At 36.6% G+C, this 19,790-nt stretch overlaps 2 protein-coding genes across 2 annotated transcripts in view; both read left to right on the forward strand.

The window, feature by feature from the left end:
• Positions 1 to 11,548: 11,548 nt before the first annotated feature.
• On the forward strand, positions 11,549 to 12,718 carry LOC128318141 (GMP reductase 2-like). The gene is made up of 2 exons (XM_053233504.1): positions 11,549 to 11,689; positions 12,276 to 12,718. Exons 1-2 carry the CDS (start codon positions 11,550 to 11,552, stop codon positions 12,463 to 12,465), a joined length of 330 nt encoding a protein of 109 aa, XP_053089479.1. The 5' UTR covers position 11,549; the 3' UTR covers positions 12,466 to 12,718.
• Positions 12,719 to 13,254: 536 nt separating this feature from the next.
• LOC128318140 (butyrophilin subfamily 3 member A3-like) overlaps positions 13,255 to 19,790 on the forward strand; it is a 37,729-nt gene continuing 31,193 nt past the window's right edge. Inside the window, exons 1-2 of the mRNA XM_053233502.1 lie at positions 13,255 to 13,358; positions 13,477 to 13,536. Of these exons, the coding sequence (XP_053089477.1) occupies positions 13,482 to 13,536 (55 nt within the window). The 5' untranslated portion in view covers positions 13,255 to 13,358; positions 13,477 to 13,481. The remainder of the gene's footprint in view (positions 13,359 to 13,476; positions 13,537 to 19,790) is intronic.

Consider the following 19,790-nt stretch of genomic DNA (forward strand, 5'->3'; position numbering starts at 1 on the left):
GTTAGAGAAAGTCCTACTGAACAATGCTAACAGACCGCAGTCTCATCCTAGATGTCAGATTAATGTCAAACATCCCAAGAGCCACATATCTACACATACATACCACAGACCACATACCTGAGAAAGTGAGTACTGTTAAGCTTAAGCGCAGTGTGACACTCCAATCTTACAGTAAACACCTTGTCTTGTAAGCACAGTAATGTACCAATGCATAGTATAATGTTCCTTGCTCTATTACAGTATATATGTCCATCTCAGATGTTACCCCAGTCTTACAAATATGTTGGTTAGTAAAGGCTCTCTCCATGACCAGTTATTCCTCTCTCTCTTTCTCAGTGCATTGTGCTGTGTGGCCTGTGGGCCAGTGTGCAGTAGCGCAGGCCGTCTGGGCCACACACACCGTCCTGCTCCTCATGCTCGTCTCTCTCTCTCACACACCTCTACATCTTTGTCTCCTTACAAGAAAAACACCTCTTCTCTTTATGTCTGTTACTTCAACTCATTACATGACCATATTTAAAGTGGTTTGTACCATTTTACATAATAAGGAAATGTCCAAGACCATCTTCCCATATTGCAAAGTGTTTACTGGCTGCTAAATCATCACAGGGAACCCCCCTGCTCCTTCTAGAAGTCTCTGTCCATGTAGCAAAATCCATGTGCATGTCCTTCTTTTTTACCTTAGAAACCGGTCATGATCTTTCTTTGTCTCAAGGTCAGACCACCGACAACTGCACTGAATCATTATGATAATGGAAAGAGGAATAGACCATGGTCTAGTCCAACAAAGACCTTTTTCTTGATCACAACATGTCTCTGTGTTCTGAAAACTGGAGGCAAAGCAACCTGCACATCTGCATCAGTGACATGACGACGTATAGCCTAGATGTATAGTATAGAGTGGCATCAGTGGAGTTTACCTTTCTTGGCCAGAATCCACAACAGTCTGAAATCACATACTTACGTACTATTCTAGACTGTTATTGAATATGATTACTAACCAGTTTTCTTGTTACAGTCTGAATTTTAAAAACCTCTTGTGACCTTCAACCCTACCAAAAGGTCTGTATTGCATACCAGCCTTCTGTATTTTCTGGATTATTAATTAATTGGAATGTAAGGTCATGTAAGGAGTTTTTGATTTGAGATAGTTAGGGGGAGTTCATTTCACCACCTGGGTGCCAGGACAGAAAACATTTTTGATGCATTTCTTAGATGTACATTGAGAGATGGTGGATCTAGTTGAGCCATGATAGAGGCTCAAAGGAAGCTATGTACAGAGTGGAGTTTGGTAAGTGCTCTAAGATAAGTGGGCACTGGTCAATTTTTTTTTACTTTAAACGCATCAGTGTTTTAAATCTGATTCGAGCTACAGGAAACCAGTGGAGAGAACATAGCAAAATTTTACTTATAGTTTATTTTCCCTCTTATTAACAATTATTCTGTATCCGTATTATGTTTTTACATTTGACTTTTCTTTTGACATCTGTTTGTACTTGTTGATCGTCTGCACACATATTTACCAATTTTTTGAGGTTGTAGTGACGCGATATTTTTATTTTTTCACATCCTCATCCTCATTTCACATACCTGTGATTTTAAGTCAGTCTGTTGCTCTTGTATCAGATTCACTGAGAATATACTCTCTATCTTTTCTATGGCATAATAAACACCTTTTTGACTGAGCTTCTGGCCTCAGCATTGTTCTTTCTGCTCTTCTTCAGTGGAATTTTCTCCACTAGGAGGTGTGGGAGAAATTGAAGAGATGAAAACAAGTCTTGCACCTCCATTCTGGATTAGTTGCAGGTTCAAATAGTGTGTGGAGGCAGATCTGCCAGGAGTGAGTTGTATATAGACTATGTATATAAATCAGTTCTATATGTTCATAGAATTACATTATAATTAATGGGTAGTAAAAATCTCCTCCAACCCCATCTGCATTGCAGGTGACCCCATTTGGGGTCAAGGCCTCAAGGCTGAGAACCTATGGTTAAAATGAACAAAGAGGTGCATGGATGGGACAAACAATGGTGATCAGTGATTAGTCAGTGATAAATTTGCTGAAGGGATCTAAAAGTTGCCAAATTTAGTGACAAATCACTAAGTTGGCAACACTCCACATCTCGCTCAACACTTGTCACCACTAAAAAAAAAATGAACTACACTTCCCAGAATCCTCTGCAACTGAACTACTCATATGACCACTCACATGATCAGTACCCACTTTCACAGTCTCCAGACTTCTGATTGCCCTCACCTGTTTTCAATTTCAACTGAGGCTTCGGAAGCTGATCTGTTTGAGCAGAGTGTACAGATGAGGAAATAAAAGAGCTGAACAGACTAAAGGACTAAAGTGCTTTGCTCTTTATGGCTACGTTCACTACAATCTTCTTGGAACAGTTAAGATTATTTGCTCTGGTCGAATCTGTCCAGTTGACAGATACATCTTCATATCCACAAGTGACCTACAGTGGCCCTAAAAAGTGTCTGGACACTTATGACACATTTGTATGAATATATGAAATGTATGAATTTCACTGCATTAGAAAACAACATCAAACCAAGTGTCATTTATTTTAAAGAAAGCTACTACAAACACACTTTTCAAGCAAAATATCTCCCAAAAAAAATTATTAAATTTAAATATTTGAAAATAATAGATATAATGGTCATAATTAGAAAAAAAAAGTGTTTGGATTATTCTGGTTGTGATAAACTGCACCATGTGGTTACTCTACTAGAGGCACCTGTATTAAATTGAAGGTAATTGACTATATACATTAGCTATAAATTACCTTGGGTCCAGCTGGTTAAATGTAATTCGAAAAATGACTAAGAGAAAGAAGGAAGATTTGAGAAAAGGTCTAGCATCATCTGTTTGCACAAAGAAATCCACTCTATTCACCAGATCAGCAAAACTTGGAAAAAAAAAAGTTTAGGATAAAGAACTTCTGAATGAAAACAGACGACATACAGGCAGACCCAGAAAGACCACCAGCAGACTGGGCAGGATAATTGTGAGTAAGATCAAGAAAAACAGATGAGAAACAACAGCAAGTATTGCTTCAGACATCAACAGGAATGACCAGATACAACTAGAGCACAAAATGTTCAAAACAGGGTCAATGGGAATGGGTACAGAGGGAGAGTAATGCAGTGGAAACCATGCAGCAGCTTCAAGAATAAGAAAGCAAGGGTGAAATTTGCAAAAGAATATGCACAGAAAGACAGCAGCTTCTGGAGAACTGACTTACTTTCAGATGAATCCAAATTTAACTTGTATGGATCTGATGGTAGAGTGTTAGTGTGGAGAAAGTAAAGAGAAGAATTCAAACCAACCTGCACTAAGGGTATTATAAAGCATGGAGGTGACTGGAGCTGTTTTTTCTACGGTGGTGTTGGTGAGCTTGTGTTCATTGATGGCATCATGAACTCAGAAGTTTACAGAGGTATTTTGGATGCAAACTTGCAGAAATTAGCAAAGAAATTCTTCAAGCAACAGAAGTGAATTTTTCTGCAGGATAATGATCCAAAGTATACCAGCCACCTTTTAAAAGGAAACTTTCCAGACCCCTGACCTAAACCCTATAGATCATCTATGAGATGCAATGGAGAAGAAATTAGCAGATTGTCAGTGCTCTAGTGTGGATGATCTGAAGGTTTTGTTGGTTGAAACATGGAGAAATCTTCCACCACAACTGCAGAAATATAAAAAATAAAACAAAATAAAAATACTATGTCCATCATACAAACTCAAAAACTACTCGAATACTTAATTTTAAAGTTTGTTTATTCTTTATTATTTATTATTTATTTCTCTATTCTTTTTATCACTTATTATTATTATCATTATTATTAGGGGGCCAAGCACCAAATCCTATTATTATTCTACCTTTTCTTATCCTTCTTCTTCTGATTCTTCTTCTTCTGGTTAGGGTGTCTATGGCAGCCCATGGAACAGTACAGTAAAAAGTTGTGAAATTTGGCACACTGACTGGGGAAGGTCTAAGGAACATTCTGACCAAATTTGGGCAAAGTGCTGCCAATGATCTAGGGCCACCAGCGGGTCAAATTTGGGCCTAATTTGGAAGTACTTTTATGGTCACAACTTTTGAAAAAAATTTGTGAAAAAATGTTTTTTCGCTACTCTTCCTACAAATTTTGTCTAATCTTCACCAAATTTGGCAGACGTCATCTTCAGAGTAAGCCTCACAAAATTTATCAAAAGAATTCTGAATACTCCAAAATGTATGCAAGAAATTTCGTGCCAGAGCAATGTACCAGTCAGAAGTTACAATAACATATTAAACATGCTTACATCTAACTACCATTTTTGCTACTCCTCCTCCAAGTTTTGTCCAGTCTTCACCAAATTTGGCTCAGATTGTGAGACCTGTCTGAACAAATCTATCAAAGGAATTTTGGTATTCAAAACCATTCTCCTGTAATGCACCTGCAAAAGCAGAAAAAAAACAGGATGTGAGGGTGCATCTCAGCAATGCATCTTTATATCATCATGAAACTTGGCAAGTATCTTCAGAACCAAGCCCTAAATATACCCAAGAATTTTTGTGACTGTGCCATCTTGTGGTCAAGTACTGTAACAACTTAACTTTTTCCCCTCATATCATTTGACAAATTTGTGCTAAATTCACAAATAGTTTTTTTAAATAGTTATTATTAGCTAAATAGTTATTTTTTTCTTATAATTCCCTGGAGAATGCTGAAGTGAATGCACACCAACATCTGAGGAGTAGTAGAAATACATCCTACAACACTTCAGGGTTTTTTGCCATGAGATTTCTGTAAGTGGAGTGGAGTGGAGGCATTGTACATTGTAGTGGAGTTTACACTGGGGGAGTTTACATTACAATCCAAGTGACATGCACTATGATGTCACACCCAAATGACAGAGAATGTTTGTTGATTACAATTATATATTTCGATCTTACAACTTAAAAGAAAAAAAGTGCTATGAATATGCAGTGCCTCTAAACTTTAGTGCTATAAATAAATCCACACCTCTTTCAGAAAGAACCAAGAGTTAGGTAACTTCATGTTATTTACAGCTGCACATACCTTCATTTTATAGTGCATTACAACAGAGAAGACTAAAGACAGTTCTTACCTTCCTGACTTGTTTAAGAAGCCCTGTTATTTTTGCTCACACTTCACCATAAATACTGGAGTCTTGCTGGAGTGTATCTAGTATTTCCAAAAGTGGGCCATATTCATGGAATATTCTTAATATCGCTGCTGTAATCACACACCACCTTCTTCGACACAGCATGAGTGTATTGCATGTCTTGATTACCCAAAAAAGACCTGTATATGTTTTTACACTTTGCTGATTCCTTGATGAGAGTTGCAATGGTTTGAACAAAGTTCAGCTACCAGACACACCTCCAGTTTTACTTCTTTTACTTCAAGTTGTCATTACCAGAACACTTGGGAGAGTGCTGCATGATTGCCACGCTCTGCCTCATAGGAATCAGTTTTGATGCTGCAGTCATTGTCACCCTGGCATGAACTGGTGGAACCTGAATCACTGCATGTCTTCTTTATCTTGCTTCAATTGGTCTCTCTCTCTCGAAAAAAAAATCTTTTTGCATCATTATGAATGCAATTTGCTTAGACAATTACCTGATAATGTAATTACTTGTAATTACTTTAACATAGCGTCATTGCTCCTGGTATGTGAATCCTTGAAGGCATACCGAATTAATTGAGTACCTTACCATACCGAATTATTTTGGATACACATTTCAGAACTGAAGCTACAAAAATGGCAAAGCACTTCCTCATTTGGATAATCTCCCACACAGTTCCCCTAGAGGTCAACAGCACAGAACAGTCACCAGATGTACGAATATGCATGTAATAAGCCACGTGCAGAATTGTGTAGATTTATACCAATGACTGTATATATGGGTAGATGTCATAACAGGGGTTTAAAAGTGAAACCAAAATGTCTCTGAGGCCCTCCAGTGGCTGGCTGCAGTACAATTTTTAACCCCACCTATTCCCATAATATAATTTATAATTATAATTTGTAAATCTGTAAATCTTTGGCAATAGTGTTCTGCAAATTTTTACAAGTTCAGTTATTTGATAATAATTAAAAGGTTGTGGTTGAGGTGAATGACAGTTTTAGGGTGGCTGAAATAGCAGTCTAGCCCCATGAACACACACTTTCTAATTCTGTAGGAAAGTCATGTCTTGTAAACTGTTCTAGCAGACCCTCTGGGAATTTCTTGCAGTTTTTCCTGGTATGTGGCTCATTTTGATGCCTGAGTTAGTTCATTAACTAGCTAGCTAGCTACTGAAACACCTTAAAGGGAAGAAAAATATAGGTTTAGTCTAAACATTGACTGCTGTTTACTGGTACATTTACAGTTGGTATATTACATTTGATACTAATATTTACATTAATATGATGGATTAGCTAATGTCAGCTACCTAGCAAATGGTAGCTCAATCAGCCATGGATCAAAACTCAATTTTTTTTCCTGACAACAGTAAAATTAATATATTTGTGCAAATTATATGACTACGGTTTAGCAACATATGTGCTTACCACTTTGTGCACCAGTATGGAGGAATTTCCTGTTATCTATATCAATATCATTTGTTAATCAGTATTATATCAATCAGTATCTATGCAACAGTATTGAAAAGTGACCTTAAATCACCTCATGTATTAACTTTCAGAGCCTTATTTATGTACTACACTGTACCATTTCTGGTGCATTGGAAGGGTGACTTTGGGCCTGTGATCCTGCAGGGATGTTTCTGTGAGAACGGACTGGTGTGACCTTGTAGATGGTGTTTTTTAAGGTGAAGGCTAATGCTGTTTTTGAAAACATAAACTGACAGAACTCTCGCCATGGTTACAACTGAGATAAGGGGAAAGTGAAATAACTGGGGAGAGATGCCGGTGTGTGATTAAAAGAAAGAAGAGAAAACTCCATCCGATGAGATCATTGTTTTAGAATAGTATAAACGCGTATAAACCTACTGCACAAATTCAGTCAAAATATCAACTTTAAATTCAATCAAATTTTGGCATCAAACCTGCACAGTCCCATGTGTTCTATTCATATATAGACTCATTGATTTATACGTATGGATAGGAGCTTTGTGTGTGTGAATTTTTTATTTTTGTTTCATTTTTTGCATGATTGCTATTAGCTAACTGCTGTTATTGCTGTTACTTCTATCTACATTACTAGGCCTGTAAAATCTTTAAATTTGCACAATTGCAGTTGAATTTTAACTACTTTAAAAATTTACTATTTGGACGTATATGAACAGGCTCAGTTAACATCTTATGCTGCCATAGACAGACAGCAGCATAGAGTTAAACTATGGAACATTATTATGAGGAGTCAAAATGATAATTTTATAGCAAACTTTACTGTCTTAGATTCAAACTATATATTTACCCAGTTTTTAGTCAATTCTATCTTAATTGTACATCATTACATATTCACTTCATGTGTTTATGGAGTGATTTGGTTGACACTATATAGTGTGGTGTATATCCAACAGAACATCATTTCAGATTCAGCCAGTGGAACAGAGTGACTCCAATAAGTACCTGATGGAAACTATCTTCATGTTTTCACCTTTAGGACATTTTTTTTTTACTCAACCAGAAATTTAATACATTATCCACAATATAGGTGAAAATAAAGTTTTCCAAAAATAGGATCTTAAACTTTTTTTTTTTTTTACTTTACGTACATAAATCATAAATGTTAAATGAAAATTTCTTCTGACAACTAATTGTTGTTGTCTTGATCAGTGTAGCTATCGTTAGTTAAACAGCAAAAAAAAAAAAAAGTAAAAGTAAATGTACTTTCACATGGTGTTTGCTGTAAAGTACATGATATAAATAACAAAATGAGTAAACACAGTGACAAATATTTAAATAAGTCTTTATATTGTGAAATAATTCAATAAATAAATAATACTATATTCATTAATAAAAAGAATTCATCATACCCATTTTCACAATAACACTGTCACCAGATAAAATGTCAGCATTGCAGTTCATTTTTATTTCATAATAACAAGCTCTATTTCAAAATATCTTTTTTTCAAAAGACTACTTTTACTTTATAATGCTTTCTTCATTTCATAATCAGACTTTTATTTCATAATGAGACTTTTATCATATTGTGTTGTAATCTGTCAGTCAACACCAGTAGGGCTAAACTTTTGCAATCAATAATTTTTGCCTGAGGTGGGCAATACATTTCTAGCATGTTTCTTGTATGGCAAAGTTTGTCATCTACATCAGATTACCGGTCTTTATAAAAATACACAGAATGTTATAAAGCCTCCGTCATTACCATCAGCAGCTGTTACAGACTCTTCACTCTTCAAGACTCTGTCTTGAACATGAACAAATGGATTGTTTTTACTTTATCATCCTTTTCCCCCAAAATGAATTTGGAGGAGAAACTAAAAGTTGTTAGACTGAGCACATATTATTCAATCAAAGTAAGAAGTAACAAAAGGTCAGATGACAAAACTTAAAACTTTTAGTGTGTGTGTGTGTGTGTGTGTGTCTATAATTGTAAATATAACCATAATTTTAATACTTGGATGAAATTTTTTTTATTTAAATGAATGTGAGTGTGTTACTGTCTAAATGAGTTTGCTTAATTAAGAATTAATTAAGAATTAAATTAATCACAATTAATTTTTCACAAATAAGCAGCTGGAAGAATTGTTAATTGTTAAAAATGTTAATAATTTGACATGTTGTTTAGTTGCTTAACAACATACAGGCCAGCAGAAAATTAGGGATTAGGGAAATCATTTGTTGGTTTGCCTGAAATGCAGTTACCTAACACAAGTTAAGATATAACATATATAATGTAAAATTAATTAAACATTGTTACCATTACTAACATACTGATTTGTACCAAAATAGTAATAGATGTTCATGCTCCCAAAACTAATCTGCAGAATGTGCAGAAAATAATAAACTCTACTGGGGTTAACAGTTTAACATGATTTTTTATATTTAAAACAATACTTTTTGTTTATTGCCTATAGTTCTGGGAAGCCATCCGGTGATCACGTTGGAGAGTTATGATAACTCAGGAGGGATTAATCTAGTGTGTGAGTCCAGAGGCTGGAAACCTGAACCTGATGTTCTGTGGCTGGACAGAGAAGGAGCCACTCTGCCTGCTGAAGATACACAAACACACAGAGACACTGAGGGCTTCAGTGTGAAACGCCGCATCACTGTTTATGATTATAGCGACTCCAACAGGTTTTACTGCAGACTTCTACAAAAACATCACATGATGGAGACAGAGGTTATCATTAATAGTAAGTGGCTATGATTTAAAATGCTTAGATATAGACTTTAACATTCTACTGTAATCATTACAGATGAGGTGATTAAAAATGAAACATGAGCATGATGAACACACACTATTTTTTCACCAGAACTTATGCATTATTATTATTATATCTATTGGTAATTTTGCTACAGTTCTGTCTATAAGAGTGTGTTTTGTAGTTATCAATAATTCTTGTACAGTTTCCTTAAAATATCTGTAACTCTGTAATCTTGGTTTCATTTTAGGTAAAGTCTTTGGTGTTTGGAGGTGGGCTTTGGGCGTTTCAGTTTCAGCAGTTCTTACTGCTGTTGGAGTGATGGTAATTGCATTTATCTATTACAAGAAATGTAATCTTTAAATCATTTTGCTTCATAACATCTCTAGTTTAAATTATATTGCATTTTATACCATTTAGTCCACAGGTTCCCAGCTCTGGTCCTGGAGAATCTTCCGTCCTGCACATTTTAGGGTTTTTCCTGCTCTAACACACTCACTTTAACTCAGTGTTACGTCCCGTGACGTAAATTATATTGTGTATACTGGTGATTGTGTCTCCCCCTTTTTTTTTCCTCTCTCTCTCTCTCTCTCTATCTCTCTCTCTCTCTCTCTTCACACAGCGCTCCAAACTATCAGCAGGATTATGAGGAGGGTCTGGTCTCTTTTTATGATGTGGAGTCCAGCTCTCATATCTACTCTTTCACTGCTCAGTCTTTCACAAAGAAGAAACTCTATCCATACTTCAGTCCTCAGTACAATGAACATGCTAAAAATTCAGCACCACTGATCATCACTGCTGCTACTGAATAAATATCTGTTTTTTATAACACTTGAAACTTTTTTACAGAAGGATATAATCACTTACTTTTAAGTTAGTTATTTAAAATAAACAAACTCTGTAAACAGTTTAAACATGTAGACTGTAAAATGGAGTGTGTTTACTTTCTTTTTTTATTATTAATAATAAAAACTATCTCCTGAACATTTGGGAAAAGTAGTTGATTTGATCAGGTTAGAGCTGCATCTCTCCACAGATCTAATATGGAGGATACACTGACATATGGCAGTAGTGAGCAGCTGTGATTAATGTGATTTACTGTTTTATTTATTTGCTGTTTTCTATTTACTGATTTTTTTTTATTAAAGGTTCCCTGTCCTTATGGGGATATTTTTGTTGCATAATTTAATATGTAATTTAATGTCTCCAGATCCATGGTGACTCTGACCAGGATAAAGTGCTTACTGAAGATGAATGAATGAATGAAATGAGTGAGAGTGAGAGAAAATAAATCACTGAGAATTGCTGAGGATCAGTACTGCCCCACTGTCACTGACTGGCACAAAGCTCCTCATTCTGAAAAGTGTTTGGGAGAAACACCATTCAGAAATACATCACACTTACGGAACAAAGAAAGAAAAAAACTGTAAAATCAAATAAAATATTTTGAAAGACAATTTTAATATAAAATATAATTTGAAAATGTAGAACTCTACTGGTATTTTACAATAAGGTTATATATTTTATTCAATTATATTAAAACTATTTTATTTTAATTTAATTTAATTTAGTGTTAGATATGAGACAACTTTTGCTGAGTGGCTAGAGCAGATCCAGTGAAAAATACACAGACATTAGTGGATTAAACTGCACAAGTTGGCGTGTGAACTGTTTCAGAAATCAACAAATAAATGCAGGCCGCTCCACATAACGCATAAATGCACACTGAGAGATATACAAACACAGTTTTTCTTAATCCATATGCCACTTTACTGCAAACTAAGGTCAATGTTCTCAAAATAATTGTCTAAACACAGTGGTCTAAACACTTTTTTTTTTTTTTTTACAATTTTTTTTCAGTGGTTTCAAAGAAATTACAAATTTCATGTGCCATTTTCTCTAAACATGAGCATGATGATGTGATGTTCACTGATAAGTTAAAAATTGTAATCATTGGCAAATCACAGTGGTATAAGAGACATAGAAACTCAAAAACTATTCAAAATACTCCATTTTAAAATTTATTTAGCCTATTTCTTTATTTGTTTATCTACATATTATTCATGCATGCATTTTCAGGTAAAGGAATCCTGAAAGTAAACTCATATTTTTGCATTCTCAGTGTTTGATCTTCTTTGTATTATATTTGACTGGCTGTGATGTGATGGATGGGTGCAGGGACAGACTTCATGATGCTGGGTGGAATGTTGGCAGGTCACTCTGAGAGCGGGGGTGAGACCATCGAGAAAAAGGCCAAAAAGTACAAACTGTTCTACGGCATGAGCTCTGATACGGCCATGAAGAAGCAGGCAGGAGGAGTAGCAGAGTACAGGTGAGAGAAAGACTGACAGCATACTGAGTACAGGAGAAAAAAATCAGAATGTAAAGTCATTACACCGTGTTTTAACGTGTGTAATGTTATCAGACAGGATATCAGGCAGCATGCAGTAAAGATATATTCTATAATTCCTGTTGTTCCTGTTGTACCAGTCCCTGGAAATGAGTTTCAGTCCTGACTGAGAGCAGCTCTTGTTTTAATAGAAAACAAAACTCACACCTATTGTGTAATTTTTATCTAGTACAAGTTGTGTTCTACTTTCTGTCTTTTATATAGCTAGCATACCAGGTAGCTCATCACTACAGGCTCCTGTTAGTGAAAATATGCTTATTTATGCTTATTATGCTTATTTTTAGAGTGAACTCATATAATGAACTTTAAGTTTTTTTCTCCACTGTTGTTACACAAGCCAATAATACCATACACTAATATACTACCTTAGGTGGTAAAACTTGCTGTGATGCCCAGTGTAATGCCTGTTATTTTAAAAGTCCAGATTAGTTCACCATTTACCTGTCCAGGTGTGTGTTGCGCATGACTACGGGTAAGACAAGTCTCTCTCTCTCTCATGTGGATGCAGGGCGTCTGAGGGGAAGACAGTGGAGGTGCCCTATAAAGGGCCAGTGCAGGTCACTGTGAAGGATGTACTGGGTGGAGTTCGCTCCACCTGCACCTATGTAGGAGCTGCTAAGCTGAAGGAGCTGAGTCGTCGTACCACCTTCATTAGAGTGACTCAGCAACTAAACACTGTGTTTGGAAACAACGACTAAGACATTGCTATTGCTCACGAGTGCCAATCTGGTCTGCCAGATTTACTGCATTAGTTAAAGAGCTAAACTTTTTGTATCTGTACATGTTTTGTAATCTTTCTGTAGTAATGACCTGACATTCACACACAGAATGCACACAGTGATAAACCTCACAGCTTTTCCTGCAGCAGTGTTATGGTTGTGGCTAACATGGCTAAGAGAAATTCACCTGCTTAGCCTTCATATAAAGACCTAACTGTACAGTCTGGTACAGTCTCTGTCTCTCTCTCTCTCTCTCTCTCTCTCTCTCTCTCTGGCATAAAGGACACTTTGATTAACATGAAAGAGAATTGAACACAACGTTACAGCAGTCTGGTGTAAAAGGGGCTTAAGAGGAGAACTGTTTGAGCAGAGTGTACAGATAAGGAGGTGATAGAGCTGGAATTAATGATTAAGTGCTGCCACATCGCTCTCTTTAGGAAGAGATGAAGCAAAGGGACGCTACTATCAGCAGTAAGTTGAATGGCATTGTGGGTAATATAGAAAACCAAAGTTAAAATCACCAACATGAAAAGTTTACACTAACAAAGTCAAATAACACCAATGAAGCTCACATGCTAAATATAGAGATTAATATGCAAGCTGCTCAGGGTGAATTCTTCCCTGAAATAAATGTAAGCATTTCAGGTTCAGCATTTTAAATTTGGGCCTTTACAACTTCACCTGAAATTAGTCATCTCAAAGACACCACCTCCATTCTTAGCATGCTTCCTTAGAAAAAAAAAAAAAAAAAGGTGTGTTTAGTCTCGCATTTAGAAACAGGTTACGCAGGTCACATAAACGAAAGTACACTAAACTGAAATTGTGAACTTTTTACCGTCTTCTTTTTCAGAAAATATTATCCTTACAAAGGAGTGAGTAGGAAGTTTTTGATAGAAGAGATGTGAATTAAATTGTGCACCTAGAGTAATTCATAAAATGTTATTTACATTGTGAAACAGACTGAGGCAATAATGATAAACTGTCTTCCAGGGATTATGTTTATTTGTGTGACTCTCCTGATTCTCTACAGCTTTATGGAATCTCAATCAGGTAAGGAAAAAAAAAAAACCTACTGTGTGCTGGGTGTGTGTGTGTGTGTGTTATACAGTAAATTCTAAGATTGTGATGTTTTTGTGCCTAGAGTGTTCTGTAAGTTTAGTGGAGTTATAAAAGTTGTTTTTGAGAGAACTGATCTCTGGTGCTCTTGTAAACGGTGGTGGGTGACTATTTAAATTAATGATGGTGTGTGGAAGATCTCCTCTCTCAGAGCTGAATAATGTCTTTGGCTCAACAACTGGGGAAAGTGTGTTATGATCAGCAGAGGAGACAGAAAGCCTTCTCTATACAGCCCCTGGCAAAAATTATGGAATCACCAGTCTTGGAGGATGTTCATTCAGTTGTTTAATTTTGTAGAAAAAAGGCAGGTCACAGACATGACACAAAACTAAAGTCATTTCAAATGTCAACTTTCTGGCTTTAAGAAACACTAAAAGAAATCAAGAAAACAAATGTAGTAGTCAGTAACAGTTACTTTTTTTAGACCAAGCAGAGGAAAAAAAATATGGAATCACTCAATTCCGAGGAAAAAATTATGGAATCACCCTGTCAATTTCCTTTCCAACCTGCATCAGATTAGATCTGCTCATTAATCTGCAGTTAAAAAGGAGTGATCACACCTTGGAGAGCTGTTGCACTACGTGGATTGACATGAATCATGGCTCCAACCCGAGAGATGTCAATTGAAACAAAGGAGAGAATTATCAAACTCCTTAAAGAGGGTAAATCATCACGCAATGTTTCAAAAGATGTTGGTTGTTCACAGTCAGCTGTGTCTAAAATCTGGACCAAGTACAAACAACATGGGAAGGTTGTTAAAGGCAAGTATACTGGTAGACCAAGGAAGACATCAAAGCGTCAAGACAGAAAACTTAAGGCAATATGTCTTGAAAACAGAAAATGCACAACAAAACAAATGAGGAACAAATGGGAGGAAACTGGAGTCAACGTCTGTGACCGAACTGTGAGAAATCGCCTAAAGGAAATGGGATTTACATACAGAAAAGCTAAACGAAAACCATCATTAACACCTAAACAGAAAAAAACAAGGTTACAGTGGGCTAAGGAAAAGCAATCTTGGACTGTGGATGACTGGATGAAAGTCATTTTCAGTGATGAATCACGTATCTGCATTGGGCAAGGTGATGATGCTGGAACTTTTGTTTGGTGCCGTTCCATTGAGATTTATGAAGACAACTGCCTGAAGAAAACATGCAAATTTCCACAGGCATTGATGATATGGGGTTGCATGTCAGGTAAAGGCATTGGGGAGATGGCTGTCATTACATCTTCAATAAATGCACAAGTTTACATTGACATTTTGGACACTTTTATCCCATCAATTGAAAGGATGTTTGGGGATGATATCATTTTTCAAGATGATAATGCATCTTGTCATAGAGCAAAAACTGTGAAAACATTCCTTGAAGAAAGACACATAAGGTCAATGTCATGGCCTGCAAATAGTCCGGATCTTAATCCGATTGAAAATCTGTGGTGGAAGTTGAAGAAAATGGTCCATGACAAGGCTCCAACCTGCAAAACTGATCTGGCAACAGCAATCAGAGAAAGTTGGAGCCAGATTGATGAAGAGTACTGTTTGTCACTCATTAAGTCCATGCCTCAGAGACTGCAAGCTGTTATAAAAGCCAGAGGTGGTGCAACAAAGTACTAGTGGTGTGTTGAAGTGTTCTTTTGTTTGTTTGTTTTTCATGATTCCATAATTTTTTCCTTGGAATTGAGTGATTCCATATTTTTTTCCCTCTGCTTGGTCTAAAAAAGTAACTGTTACTGACTACTACATTTGTTTTCTTGATTTCTTTTAGTGTTTCTTAAAGCCAGAAAGTTGACATTTGAAATGACTTTAGTTTTGTGTCATGTCTGTGACCTGCCTTTTTTCTACAAAATGAACATCCTCCAAGACTGGCGATTCCATAATTTTTGCCAGGGGCTGTATATGAAGCAAAGAAAACATTCAAACGCAAAAGGCCATAACTCATAAAAACTCAGAATTGATGTTATATATTTGTGAGCTGCTTCAACTCAAAATTTTCACTTGCACAGCTGATTGGTGTCGAGATAAAGTAAAAAACAAAAAATCCTCTGTCAGCTTGAAAGTATGTGATTCATTAGCTCCCTTTATGGTGTGAGTGTTTGCACTGAGAACAGTGTGAAACACACCCGTCGTGCCTCCCTGCATGGCGAAAAAACCTGCATGATGACAGGCCATTCATCCAAAAAGTGCGGCTCTTCCTGTATGAGATGATCCCAATAAGATCCATAAAATGATTGTCAATTTTACATGATTTAGAAAGCCATACCTCTGTTTACAATAAAGCCCCTTAGCTGACAATAACACAGAATTGTCTATCAGTAGACCTTAAAGACAGGATTGTGTCAAGACACAGATCTGGGGAAGGGCTACAGCTTTACGGTCCTGGAGATTTATATTATTTAAATATTCAAATAATATAAATATTCAAATAATATTTATATTATTTGAATATTTGAAACCTGATCTGCTCATATGGAAAGGCAGCTCTGAGGCTCAAATTCATACAGCTGGGCAATTAACAGGAAAAGTTCCACTTCACTCTTAGAAAAGAAAAGTTTATTTTTCAGGTTTACCCTTAAAAGCTAAATTTTGGGCACAAGCAAAAGGATCTGATACTGTATCTGATTTATCTGATATATGCGTATACATATATATATATATATATATATATATATATATATATATATATAGGGGTTGCTTATCCTTTGCTTGCAATAACTACATCAAGGGTTAAGGTCTCGTGATTGACTTGGCCAGTCTAAAACCTACCACTTTTTCCCCCGATAAAGTCCTTTGTTGAGTTGGCAGTGTGTTTTGGATCGTTGTCTTGCTGCATGATAAAGTTCCTCCAGATTAATTATGGATGCATTTCTCTGTAAATTGGCAGACAGAAATGTTCCTGTAATCTTCTGAATTCCTTCTGCTGCTACCATCATTTGTTACATTATCATAATAATATTATTGTATTAATATTATTATTAGTGAGCCTGTTCCATGCCATGACACTACCTCCACCATGTTTCACTGATGAGCTTGTATGTTTTGGATCATGAGCAGATCGTTTCTTTCTCCACACTTTGGCCTTTCTGTCTCTTTGGTAGAGGTTAATCTTGGTTCCAGAACTTTTGTGGCTCACTTTTTGTGGTTATGCAAAAACATTAAATGTCCACAAACAACCGTGTACCTCAAGTCAGCAGACATTTTCAGGATTCCGTGAAGTGAACTATTAAGGTTAAAATTCAGCTATTTGTGAGGACTACTGGTTGCCCTGCTGTGTGAGGGCCTTTTATATGTTAATGACTGGCAATTGTACGAGAAAGGCGTTAGATGTCTGCTGTGGTCTTAGAGCACAGGGAGGAAAAAAAGCTGGCTGTATTGTAGGTCACAGCAAACTACATTACTGCAGAGAAATATAAACTAAATTAAACAACCTAACAGTGGTGATATATAATAACTACATATTTAACTAGCTATTTTTGACAACCATTACACAAAATAATTTTGATTTGAACCATTTTTTTTTAAATAAGGAGATTTATCTTACCACATTATTGTTAATATCTAAACTATCATATGCTGACATAATGGCTAAAGTTAAATGATCAGTGGATCATTCAATACAATTACCTAGAAATATCAACCAAACAGCCAACCAAAGATGGCAATTTTAGGCTGTAGTGTCCATCCTGAAGAATGACTGAGCTGTTCACTATGTTCATGAACCGAATATCTGCCCTTGACATTTCCTTTTTATCAGCAGTCCTTTCACTGAACTCATGATTGAACTGATTAAGCATGTCCTCCAGTTTAATGACAGAAATTCTGTTAACAGTAACAGCAGAATGCCCATTTTCATTCTTGTGGTCACTGTTGTCCTCCATAGTCCCACTGACAACCCATTCCAATAGGGTTTTGATGGCGAATGGCCCATTACCATGACTGTTTATTGCTTCATATGGTTCAATCAAATTGGACGCATTATTTCCAATCAGCAGATCAACTTCTGTTTGAATGTATGGTATCTTAACCTTGTCCAGGTAGGACCACTTGCATAACTCCTCTTGAGTAATGATGTCTCCTGAACTAACAGGCATCTTTTGTGTATATACGTCTGGAAGTGGGAAAAAATGATTGCTGTTGATACCACTGATTTCAAGTCCACCAATAACATTACAAGAAACAGACTGTTCTTGGCCCATGGTCCAAAGAAATATATTGACCATTTTTCCCACTCATGTTCAGCTCTTCCATCAAACGTTCTGAACAAAAAGTAGCTGAGCTTCCTGGGTCAAGAAAAGCATATATCTGAATCACCTTGTTACCTTTAACAGCTTTCACTTGAACCGGTATGATTGGCATTAAATTCCTCTCTTTGCCGGCCCCTGTGTGACCACAAGTTTTAGCAGACATTAATTTGCGTTTTTCGTCTGGCTCCTTCACAATAACTTCCTTGTGATATATGTGCAGGATAGTTGGATGTGTGGCACCACAAACTTGACAGATCAAATGACTTTCACATTCTTTGCTCAAATGTCCTACCTTTAAGCAACCAAGACAAATTCCCTTGACTTTCAGAAATTCAAGTTTGTCTCATTGAGTCTTTTTCTTTAAAGCAAAACACCTTTCCAATGGATGTTGATTTGCACAGAATAAACAAGTTCCAGTGGACTTGGACACGGAACGATGTTCTTGCTGTGGCTGCACATCACTAGTTTTCTTAGCTGAAAATGAAGTAGCAACATTGGTGGCAAAACTGCTTCCTCTAACTGTTATCTTGGATATCTCCAAACACAGGATCAGATACCACCTTGACCTGTCTTTCAACAAACTCCACAATATGTGAAAACTTTGCTCTGCCTTTACTAGATTCCATAATTTCGCAAGCCTTTGCTCTCCATTGCTCTCTTAGCTTATAGGGTAACTTTGTTACAATAATTTTCATATTGCTGGGCATGTTGAGTTCTAGCATGTAAGAAAGCACACCCACAGTATTACAAGAGGTATATAAGAACAAAGCATAAGCCTGTAATCCTTGTACATCCTCAGACTTTAAGGCAGGCCAGTTTAACACCTTCTCCAAATAGGCAGTAGATACCTGGAATTCATTACCAAAATGTTCCTTTAAAAATCTTTTGGCCAATGCATAGCCTCTGGCAGGGGGTAAGTGCTGACAACTTTGTACCAAGTCCTTTGGCTGTCCACTCGTAAACTGCTCAAGGAAATACAAACAATCTATTTCATTGGTAGTTTTTTCTTCAATGCCGTGTTCAAATGCTCTGATGAAGGGAATGTATTGCAATGGATCTCCATTAAAGATCGGAATCTCTTGTTTAGGTAAAATACGAGGATGTTCTTGCTGCTGAATGAGATATGTTGTTAATTCCTCCTGTCTTTTCAAAACTTCCAGCAAGGGATCACACTGAGAGGTAACATTGTTTCCTTGGTTCTGATCTGATATAGCATGTGATGCGGCAGCACCAACTACTCCAGCTGTATTTGTCGACACTCAATTCAATGTCACATTCATTTGCAGTAGGATTCAAACCCCTGGGCCACGTAAAATCAACTTCCATTATGTGAACATTTGCTTTGATTGTAGCTTGTAACACAGCAATCTTTGCAGGAGAAGCTGCTATTTCAGCATCCAATTGCAACTGTTCCTTTTTCTGTCTTAATTCCTCCTCCTGAGCTTCAATAGCATGTTTGGCTTTTAATGTAGCAACGCGTGCCATAAGTGCAGCTTTCTCCACCATTGCTTGTACATGCGCTGATGAAACAGATCCACTTCTACCACTGCGTGAGCTATGTTTGTTGCTTTTGGAGGAAGCTAAAGACACATTTGAAATGCTGTCTCCAGGACCTACGTCACTATTTATATCATCCACTTCAGAAATTTTGTGACTTGGCGATGTGTCTGATAACCACTTATTTACACATTCAGTGAACTCACTGATTCGTATCATCTTTGCTTTGAACCATATTTCATGTTTTTCAACTTCCTGGACAGGTAACAAAACCAATAATGACTCATGGGCCTCTTTAGCCTCTGTACACACTACTTTAAAGTCTTCAGAGACCTTGCAAATCTCAGGTTCATATTCCTTGGCATCACACATTAACCTGTTACCAGCCTCTATTAGTTTCTGAGCCTTTTTAAACTTTGCCTTTCTTAAGTTTTGCAAAGTACCAACCT

The sequence above is a fragment of the Pangasianodon hypophthalmus genome, chromosome 4, assembly GCF_027358585.1.
Source record: "Pangasianodon hypophthalmus isolate fPanHyp1 chromosome 4, fPanHyp1.pri, whole genome shotgun sequence".
NCBI classification, from domain to species: Eukaryota; Metazoa; Chordata; class Actinopteri; order Siluriformes; family Pangasiidae; genus Pangasianodon; species Pangasianodon hypophthalmus.

Coding starts and splice junctions, on each gene's coding strand:
- LOC128318141 (XM_053233504.1), top strand. CDS start 11,550: ATGCTGGGTGGAATGTTGGCAGGTCACTCTGAGAGCGGGGGTGAGACC. Junction 11,690..12,275: donor GGAGGAGTAGCAGAGTACAG/GTGAGAGAAAGA, acceptor ATGTGGATGCAG/GGCGTCTGAGGGGAAGACAG.